Genomic DNA, 10872 nt, shown 5'->3' with positions numbered 1-10872 from the left:
CCGGTTCCTCTCTGCTGCCCTGTCACCTCCCTCACACCCTCCACGACTCCCCAGCCCCACTGCAGCCCTGAGGTGTGCACCCAAGTGATGTCCAGTGCTGGGAACCCAGAGAAACAAACCTCCTGGTGCTGTATTGCACCAGGCACACGGAGCTGCACATAGCCAGGAGTCAACATGCCCCCTGTTACACCATGGCAGGGGAAGGACAGCCTGCCTGCAATACTGACCAGCAGGCAACGGGTTAAAGCAGTCACAGGTAGCCTGTGGATGGGATGCCAGTCCAGGGAAGACCCCAAGGGTGGGCGGGAGAGACTTTCACTCCTCTGCAGTTGCAGCCCCATCTCTGTAGTCCTTGAGGTTGTCTTGAAGAAAGGCTGTTTAGCCCCAGGGACCAGAGGAGATGCAGAAAGCTTTTATTGGTATCTCCCAGCAAACGTCAGCCTGGTTAAAAAATTGCTTCGTGTCTCAGGGAGCTGTTTAACACAGCTCAGGCAGCAATTGGTACAGGGACAGCAAACCAGGCTGCATCTGCTCAGCCCCAGTCACAAGCTCCCTGCTTCCTCTGTGTGTGTGTGTGTGTGTGTGCGCGCGCGCGTGCGTGTGTGTGTGTGTGCGCGCGCTAGACACAGGCATCCGCTCACAGCATCTTGCTGTCTCCTGCATCCTCCAGCAGCAAGCACAGGTCTCTGGCTCGCTGGGTACCTCTCCATCCCCTGGAGGGGATTTGCACAGGAGGTGTGGGATGTGGTGAGCACCTGCGGGTGGAGAGGGAGTCGTGGCTGGAGGCAGCGGTGATGGGCATTGTGTGGACTGCTTTCTAGGGCTGACACTCCCCAGACAGACTCTGACACTGGTAAGTGGCTTTTTTTGCTTTTGTTGGTGCTTCGCATGGTGCACGGCGTGAGCTGGTCACACATCATGACACCCGTGGGTGGGTACCCCTGCTGCCCCCAGGGTCCTGGTGCTGAGGAGGATGACCAGGGTTCCTGGGATGAGGATCCTGGGAGTGGGGATGTGGATGGGGTGGCAGGGTACTGCCCATGTGTCAGAGTCCTGATGTGGGTGCTGGGGAGAGGGACTGGGAATGGAAATGAGGAGGAGAAGCTGGGAGCTGGGCAGGAGCTGGGTCTGCTGCAGGGGAAAGGACTCCGCTGTCATGGCATTTTCGTACCACTCTGGGAGATGGAAACGTGCGACACACCTATAAAATCTGCCGTGGTGCAGCAGGGCAAGCAGCCTGATCCAGCAGGGAAAGAAGCCACTGGTTCCATGTCCCTAGGACGGGGACTCAGCACAGCCAGGGCTCCAGCCCATCTTCTATACCCGGCCCCCGAATCCCTGCAGAGGATGGGGAGGGAACCATCAGTCAAGGACCCTCCTATCCCCTGGCAACCGGGTCACCTCGCAGTAGCAGCCTCAGCAGTGCCACAGCCCCAGCACTGCCATCTGCTAGGGCAAGGGGACAAGGGGATGCCACAGAACCCCTCTGGGCATCCCCAGCTGGCTCAAGGAGGTGAAGAACCTCAAGCAAAGCCTGCTACCTGCGCTGCCCAGCCTCCATCACCCTAGGCAGAGCAGCAGGCAGGGTCTGCAGGGCTGTGCCAGAGTCACGGCAGCTCCTCCCAGACCTGCTCAGTGCCCTTCAGACCAGGGGAACCCTGGCACTAGGCTGCCATGGGTCCCAGGGTCCTCAGCATGTCCTCCCCATCAGTAACCCACTCCCTGCCCCCAGGTCTCTGATACTACTCCCAGGAAGGTGCAGCACTGGGCAGTAAAAACACCGAGAGCCTGGCGAGGGCAGGGCAGAGGTCTGGCCCATGAGGAGCTGGTGGGGACCAGGCACATCCTTCCCACCAGCCAGCGAGCCCATGAGAGGGTCCTGCTCCTGTCACACCGCTTCTGCATCCCCTTGAGGGTGGGTCCAAGGTGTGCCACAGACCCCAATCATGGCATGCACCAGTCCAAGTGCCCACTGGACCTTCATTTACTTGTGGGGCTTTGCACTGTGGACGCACCACGGAGCTGGCAAAAACAGCCGAGTGAAGGGCAGGCAGAGAGGCAATGGCCAGCCCTTGGCCCCAAGGTCCTGCCACAACACTCCACATCCCCAGCTCCCCGTGCCACTGCCAGGCGTCACAACAGCCCACGGTACACCCATTGCCCCCAAAACACACCCGTCGCACCCAAACACGCCCCAGCCACCACCCCACACCCACAGCTGCTGCAACATCCCTGCACCCAAGGCCACCACCTATGCCGTGCCCATAGCTGCTGCAACACCCCCAGCCTGCACAGCCCCCCAACGGGCCGTAACACCCGCCCTGTGCTGTCAGCCATGCCGTAGCACATCCATGCCATAACACATCCACCTCTAACACACCCACCCTGCGCTGCTCCCCCACCTCATCGATCCTTTGCTCCCAGCCACCACAACATCCCCGCCACGCGGCAATACACCCACCTGCATGTCAACTGCCGCCCCGCACCCACCGCAGCCCTCACAGCCAAACCCAGCACCCTGTAAACCCCAACAGGAGCTGTGAGCGCCGACACCTTCCCGCTCCTGCTGTCATGGGGAAGAGGAGATTTTGGAACCATGCACGGATTGACACCATTGTTTGCATTGGAATGCAACCCCTTCCAGCATCCCTCCCTGACGGCCACCAGCTCCATGCCACCAGTGCCCCCATCCTCCTCAAAAAAGGCTCATTCCCATGCCAACTGCACCAGCCTTGCCTTTGTGCCTCAGTTTCCCAAAGCAATGAGTTGAGTCCATGGATCCTAAGGGGATGAAGTGCTTTCTGGCTCTGTGTTTTTCTGCAGGGATTAAGTGGCAAAGAGCAAATCCCCATCAGAAGAACACACAGAATGTGTGCCACCCAGAGGACAGGGCAGGGGTACAGAGTGTCAGAGCAAGGATGGGGAAGTGCTTATGACCCTCTGTGACATCCCCTGGACCAGCAGGGCTCAGTGGAACTGGGCAAAAGCTCCCGTCCGTGCTCAGATTTATCTCCTCTGTGGGGGTAACCTAAAAATAGTTCCAGATTTGGTGCTCAGCAGCTGAGTCGAGGCCCTGGGTCTTCGAGCCAAAGTGAGCCGGGTGGTAGAACCAGGACCCCGAATGACAGGTGTCTTGGAGGTGGCCACAAACAGCAGCAGAGACGCCTTTCCCTGGGGACTTACAGGTATAGAAGGGACTGCTTCCGTAGTTGAATTGCCATGGGGTGAGAGCATCTCTGGTCTCCCCTCTCCACATCCAGAAGTCCGTGGGAGAGAAGGGACATACCAAGCCCGGCAGGATCCTAAGCTGCGTCAGGCTTTGTGTGGGGATGATGTCCCACCCTGCACAGCCAAAGGGTCAAGCAGGGCATGGGGGAAAGCTGCTCTCGGAGAGAGATGAGCAGGCTGGGGCATCTGAGGAACATTGAGGAGTGTGGAAAGGTAGCAGGGGCTGGAGATGGAGATTGCGGTTAAGCCCTTCAGCCCCTGGATGCAGAGGCAGGATCCAGCCATGCAGCTCTAGCAGGGGTAGGGAAGCCAGAGAGGCTGAGAACAGTTACAAGAGGTGACAACAGTGTGACAGCCTCTAGATCCCAGATACACAGCAGTTGGTGCCACTGACAGTGGCAGGAGCCACTCAGGTGGCCCCAGAAAAGGATCGGAGACGGGGATGTTCTTGGATCCTCTGTCAGCAGTGTGGAGCAGGGGTGTGACTATGCCATGAACGCCCAAGGGAATCTAATTTCAGGGAGATTACAGCAGGCCCTTATCCCAGTCACCCCTCTGCTGCCTGGGCTGCTCTGCTGTGCCACAGGATGGCTGGGGATGGACCACCTGGAGCCCTGCATTGTTGCAGAGAGATGCTGTCAGCATGCCGGGGATCAGGAGAAATCATGTGGCTCCTGGGGACTGTGGTGTACTGAGAGCTGGGGCCCAGACTACTCCTTTGGCTTTTCTCCACAAGCACAGCTCCTCTGTGCTCTCTCTTCCGCACTTCTATCCAAGACTTGGGCAGGATAAGGCCAGGATCTGCTTGGATGCAGGGACCTGCAAAGGAGGGAATCTGCCTTTGGTGGCCTCGGCTGGCTTGCCTGCAGGCAGACCCACAATGCTGCCCAGTGGCAGAGCTGATCCTTCCAACAGCTGACAGGATCCTGAGCAGCCCAGGGCAGGCGGTGACAGCATAGCAAGGAGACAGAGACATCCAGGTGTCTTCTGCTCTGCTGGTACAGCCACAAGGATGCTGTTGCTGTGGCTTGGACATGTGCCTCCAGCTCTTCCCCGCTTCCCACCTTTGTAAAGCCCCAGGAGCTGCAGTCCACCAGGCACCAGCGCTGAGCCAGACATGGGGCTCAGTGGGTGCAAACAGCCCTGTCCATGCGTGCCAGCTGCTGAGACCCCCACACGCAGGATGGGGCCCACGTGTGTTGCACACCCAGCTCTGCGTGTGGGAATCTGCACACAGATGGTCCTACCGTGATAGGGGGAGGCTGGGAAATCACATGCATGTGCGTGAGGCAGTGTTTGGGTTTGCACGCACGTGCGTGTGCGTGAACAGAGCCCACGTGGCTGGGTGAAAAGTGTGGGTCTGGGCACCTGTGGGTGTAGCGATGAGTGAAGGGTCATGGGCAGCCACCTGCCAGCATGCTCTACTCAGCGTTGCTATCTGGGGCAGCTGTAATTACCCTGCCCAGGCTCCCTGACACAACAGCGCCCGCAGCGTCATGTCCTCCCACAGCCGCCAGATCCCAGCGTGTGCACGCGTGCAGCTAATTATCCCGCTACCTGGGGACTTCCCTGCTGAGGCTGGCGGGGCGGGAGATGGCAGTTCCAATTTTTCCCCCACCAGCACAGGCAGCAAGTACTGCCTGCTGGTCCCTGGGCACCAGCTGGGAGCTCCTCTTGGCTGCAGCATCTTCAATAACACAGCCTCAGTGGGGTACGTGGGCAGTACCAGGACCCGTGTGGGGTGATGCTGTGCCCCACACCACTGGAGAAGAAATTCTGGTTCTCCCCAGCTTCAATCCACCCTTCTCCAAGCCCAACCCTCTTGCGACAGAGTGCTATTGCTGCTGCCGTTGTCCTTCCCATTGTACCCTAAGGCAATCTTCCCTCAGTCCTGCTCCCAACTCCCCTTCTTCAGACCCATGTTCCTCAGGCCCATGCACTGCATCCCTTCACTCTTGCACCCTTGCGGACCTCTCATGACTGGCTCAGCCTCTCTACATGGCTCCAGGCTGTGAACCAGCTCAGGCCCACACTTCAGGGTGGTGTACAGGATGCCCAATGATCAGGGCAATGGCAAACACACCTACACACGAGTGTGTGAGCACAAGAGAGACTGCAGTGTGAATTGAAATTTAGGGAAGGAAAGAGATCCAGCAGCAGCTCTGCTATACCCTAGCCCTGGTAGAGCTGCAGGAAAGACATTGCTTGCCCTTGCCTAGCCGAAATGGCTTTCTTTAGGGCAGAAAGAAAATGCATGCAATGGGTAGGCTTACAGCTGGTCCCAATCCCTCTGGGATTTACTGATTTGGTGTGGGGTGGGCCTAGATGTGTTTCTTGTTGAGCTGGAGTCTACATAGCAAATATGGGGGAGGCAGAGTGACTGCAAACCAGCTTCCTTCTTAGTGTCCTTCTCCTCCACAAACACTCAGCCCCTCCATGGTCAGATCTCCACATGGCTTCAGGTCCATCTGCCCCCGGCCACCATGGATGACTCCAATGCCACATTGCCAAGGAGACCCCATCTCTCCCTGCCCTGAGCTGCTCCCCACACCACTGGGTAACAGCCACTGGGACACCTTTCTGGGCCCAGGGACATGGTGCAGGGGTGGAGCACAGCACTGCACTTCAAGACCTTAGCGCTGAGCACTTTCCTCCCCCCACTGCAGAGCCATGGGGGTGCTGATGTCCAGGCGGCAGACGGTGGAGAAGGTGCAGAAGGTCAGCTTGGCCGTGTCAGCCTTTAAGGACGGGCTGCGGGAACAGCCATCGACACGGCGGCGGGCAGAGGGAGGGGGAACTCGCCGGGGAACACTGGAGCATGCTGTGCAGGAAGGAGAGGAGGAGGTATCAGCAGGACCTTCCCAGCCAGAGGAGAGCAGTGCTAGCAAGGCAGCCTGGGAACGACTGCGGGATGGCCGGGGCGTGGAGCCCGAGGAGTTTGACAGAGCCAACAGGTTCACTCCACCTGCCTTCATCCGGCCCAAGCGGGAGCTGCATGATGATGAGCCCTTGGACATCAGCCTGGAGCAGCGGGAACAGGTGAGCAGCCACAGTGTGGGGATGGGGTGGGGGAGATGGGGTTGGGATTGGAGATGCATAGAGCAGACGCCAGGAGATATGCAAGCATTGCAGGTGCCCACCAGACAGTGACAGCCTCCCTGGGCATGGCAAAGCCCCATGAAAGTGGCTCAGTGGGGCAGGAGGCCGGGATCTGGGCTGGGTAACTGGAGGTGCCATGCAGGGAGCAGGGTGCAACTGGTCAGACACACCTTGGAGGGATCCAGGGGTCTCTTAGAGAGGAGAGGTCACTGACCGGCTCAGGCAGCTCCAAATCCAATCTACGTGTTTGTCATCCTACAGCCAGTGAGCCTAGAACACAACTCCATCCATCCACACCTGTGACCCTTTCAGCCCAACCCATCCACAAATTAACAGCATATCCACCCATGACCAGAATCCTATAGCCCACCTACCCACCCCCACAAATCTAACCATCCACTCACCCACCACAAGCCTACCCCCAGGCCACCTACTGCCTTACAGCTTATCTGTCCACACCTACAACCAGCCCACTCATAGATCAGCACTTCTACACACCCATGCTACCACCCTAAAGACCAGACAACCTACAACCCCACAGCCCAGGTATCCATACCCACCACACTGCACCACAGAGAACCTACAAATCTACATCCCCACCAGCCCTACAGATGGACCCTCCATTCACCCCTACAAATCCACCTACCCTCCTCTAACCCCACATGATGTGCCATCTACAGCCCTAAGCGAGCCCCATGCAAATCCACTCTCCCTTCCCTTCTGCCCCACAACATCCACGCTCACCTGCAAAGCAGCTACCTCATCCTGAGCTTGAGAATCTACCCCTCTGCCCACACTGCCCACGTGAGCAGCTGCCTGTCTCTCCCCAGGTCCACAATGATGAGATATGTGAGATCTGCGAGGTGTGGACAGCCGAGAGCCTCTTCCCCTGCCGTGTCTGTAGCCGGGTGTACCACGATGGCTGCCTGCGCCGCATGGGCTACCTGCAGAATGACAGCGCTGTAGAGGTGACGGAGACAGCGCACACTGAGACAGGCTGGAGCTGCTACTACTGTGTGAGTACCCAGGGTGGAGGACACTGGGCTTCTGCCGGGTAGTAGGTGCTTCCCAGGGAGCCATGACTCACATGGACATGAGCAGCATAACATAGCGCAGCCTGGTCCGGGGTGAGGGGGACCTGCTGCCCCACAGCTCCTGCCACCTACCTTGGCCTGTTGGGGGGCCATCAGAGGGGAGGAGAGCATGGCCCTTTGCCACATCCTTATTCCAGCACCTTGGCAGAGGATGTGACACCAGAGGAAGTGACACTCGGTGCACTGATGGGCACATGAGGAGCTACGGTGGAATGGAAATGGCACCCAAAGCCCAGAGTCATGCAGCCATCCCACTGCAACATGCTGGGTGACACACACACGTGCCTTCAAGGGATCCCCGTGTCATAACACAGTCGGGTGCTCCCTCGACCCCCATGCCTTTGCCTCATGGTTCCTCTCTACCTCTTATCCCAGGACAACCTCAATCTCCTGCTGACTGAGGAAGAGATGTACAGCCTGATGGAGACCCTGAAGCACTGCAAGATCATTCCAGGTGAGGAGCCTCCCTGCCTCAGGTCCTGGATGGTTGGGGGAGGTGGGTCCCCCTTCCCATGTGCCACACATCTGATCTATCCCCCACAGAGACCTGCCTGACCTTGGATGACTTTCTGCACTATAAGCATCTGGTGCACAAGCAGCAGTTTGAGAAGCCCATGGCTGAGGCGCAGGAGGAGCAAGCAGCCCTGCAGTTCTCCGCCCTGGATCCTGACAAGAAGGGGCACATCGAGTGGCATGACTTCCTCTCCCATGAGTCCATCCAGCTGCTGCAGAAACTGCGTCCGCAGGTACAGCTATGGCACACAGGTCTGGGTCCCATGGCCAGCACTCACGGCCACGGCACCCAGGGCCACCTCACATGGGCAGCCCTCATGGCCCCGGCAGCTGGGGCTCACTTTCATGGACTGCATTTACAGACGCAGCCACTGCAGCCACCACTCACAGCCATGGCACCCCAGGACATCTCCAAGGGGTAGCACCCATGGCCAAGGACCCCAGGGCTGGGTTGCATGGCTGGCATTCCATGGACATGGTATCTAGATCTGGCTCCCATGGCCAGCGAGTCCAGCTGCAGCACCCTGGGCTGCCTCCCATGGCTGGCACCCATGGCCCCAGCACCCCAGGACACCTCCCAAGCCCAGCACGCATGTCCACAGCACCAAAGGACAAGTCCCACTGCCAGCACCATATGGTGACAGTACCCAGGGCTGGCTCACACTATTGTGGTGCCCAAGGCTGACTCCAACAGCCAGCACCCATAGCCACAACACCCAAGGCTGGCTCCAACAGCCAGCACCCATGGACACAACACCCAAGGCTGGCCCCAACAGCTGGCACCCAGGTCCGGCTCCCACAAGCCAGCAACCATGGCCATGACACCCCAGACAGGAGACCCCCACAGCACTGGGATGGGGGAGGGGGATTCCCATTCTCCTTCCCTTCTCTGCTCCCCAGAATGCCCTCCTGCGGCTGCTGACAGCCAAGGAGCGGGAACGGGCACGGGCAGCCTTCCTGGCCCTGGACCAGGACAACGATGGCTTCATCGGAGAAAGCGAGTGCCGCCGGGCCCGGCACACCTGGTTCCGCAAGCACCAAAAGGAGACGCCATCCTGCAATGTCAGGTATGTGGCTGCCCTCCTCAGTCTGGGGTGACACCCCTTCCAGGTCTCCTGACACAGCCCCGGCATCCACTGAATGTGTTCAGTGCAGCAGCGGGTGCCTCCCTTCCCACCACCTCCGCCTCCACGGCCCCACAGCCCTGTCGTGGTCTCTTTTTCCCCACCACTGCTACTTGGGGTGCAAGGGTGGAGGACAAAGCGCTCCCTCCTCCTCCTCACAGCATCAGCCATGTAGGGCCCATGTCGGAGAGCAGCCCCGCCAGCAGCAGCAGTGGCAAGAGCCAGGAGAAGACCCCACCGGCTGCGGAGCAGGAGGAAACCAGGTGAGACAGGAGAGTGGTTTGGGGAGGGACACACACCCCCCCCCTCCATTTTGGGGGAGCAACAGCGCTGGGGGGCAGCTGCTGAGCCCATATCTGCCCACAGGCTCATCGACTGGTCTGGCTTCTTGAAGGAGAACATCGCCTACATCCTGGCTGCTCGCCCAAACAGCACCGCCCTCCACCTGCAGCCCCCCGCCTAGCTCCCCCCCCCGATGACATCTTGGGTGGCGAGGCTGCTCCTGCCATGGGGACCTGCCTTGCCCAGCCATGGGCAGAGCTGGACACCAACTGGCTGGGCAGCACCCGCCCACCTTCACACCCTGCATCCCGTCAGCCAAAGGGATGGGTGCTGGGCTCTGATTGGCAGAGGGAGTGGGTGTGAGGGTGTCTGATTGGGGAGGGGGGGGATGTGGGGTGGGTAGTGAGGGGCTCTACCACCCTCATGCCCCAGAGACCCCACTGTGGGGAGGGATCCATTGCCCGGGGATGCTGTGGGGTGCAGCGAGTGCCCCCAGACACTCCCTTGTGGGGAGGGCTCCAGTGCCTGGAGATGCTGTGGGATGCAGAGGTGCCTCCAGAGATCCAACTGTGGGGAGGGGTCCAATGCATGGGGATAATATGGGGTGGAGCCATATTGGGTGCCCCAAAATGCTCCACTGTGGGGAAGGGTCTGGTGCCCTGGGGTGATATGGGGTGCAGTGGGTGCCTACAGAAACCGCACTGTGAGGAGGGGTCCAATGCTGGGGAACGCCAGGGCATGTAGGTGGTGCCCCCACAGAGGTACCAGCCCTGGTGTGGGGTGAAGGGGGTGCCCGCAGTACATCCAGCTGTGGGAAGGGCTCCAGGGCCCAGTGATGCTGTGGGGTGGGGCAGGCATCCCCACAGATCCCTCTCCTGGGGATACTGTGGAGTGCAGGGAGTGTCCCCAACAAATCCTGCTGTGGGGAGGGTTCCAATGCCTGGGGATGCCATGGGGTGACCCCACAGAGACCCCATTCCTGGGAACATTGTGGGTTGCAGGGTGTGCCCCCCAACGCCACACAGCAGAGAGGTGTCCAATGCCCAGAGATGCTGTGGGGTGCAGGGGTGTCCTCCCAGATCCCACTGTGAGGAGGGGTCCAGTGCATCGGGATGACGTGGGGTGGAGCAGGTGCTCCCACACACCCCAGGGATGCTGTGGGGTGCAGGAGGTGCTCCCACAAAACCCTCTCCTCGGGATACCGTGGGGTGCAGGGGCTAACTTTACAGGCCTCCCCCCCATCCCCCCGTGGGGAGGCGTCTAGTGTCTGGGTGTACCATGGGGTATAGGGTGTCCCCCTGCAGACCCTGCTCCTGAGGACACCATGGGGTACAAGGGGCAGGGAACTTGTTGCCCTCATGATCTCCAGCCCTATAGCATCTGGAGCCATCCCCAGGAAAGCACAGACAGATTAGGGTCTGCCCCCGAGGAGAAGTGGTGTTTTTCCTCGTTCTGAAGCCATGTTTGGGTAGCTATGGGGTGACAGCAGAGATCAGAGCAGCTGTGCACCCCCAGTTTCCTCCCGGCCACAG

At 59.7% G+C, this 10872-nt stretch overlaps 1 protein-coding gene across 1 annotated transcript; it reads left to right on the top strand.

Moving 5' to 3' along the window:
* The first annotated feature begins 498 nt into the window (after positions 1–498).
* Positions 499–9682, top strand: PHF24 (PHD finger protein 24). Its single transcript, XM_054055428.1, has 8 exons — positions 499–853; positions 5895–6267; positions 7158–7343; positions 7797–7875; positions 7965–8167; positions 8835–9001; positions 9220–9321; positions 9425–9682. Exons 2-8 carry the CDS (start codon positions 5899–5901, stop codon positions 9519–9521), a joined length of 1203 nt encoding a protein of 400 aa, XP_053911403.1. The 5' UTR covers positions 499–853; positions 5895–5898; the 3' UTR covers positions 9522–9682.
* The last annotated feature ends 1190 nt before the right edge of the window (positions 9683–10872 follow it).

The sequence above is a fragment of the Cuculus canorus genome, chromosome Z (assembly GCF_017976375.1).
Source record: "Cuculus canorus isolate bCucCan1 chromosome Z, bCucCan1.pri, whole genome shotgun sequence".
Taxonomy (NCBI): Eukaryota; Metazoa; Chordata; class Aves; order Cuculiformes; family Cuculidae; genus Cuculus; species Cuculus canorus.
The sequence above is the reverse complement of the archived record's forward strand: the minus strand, read 5'-3'. Positions and strand labels throughout refer to the sequence as shown.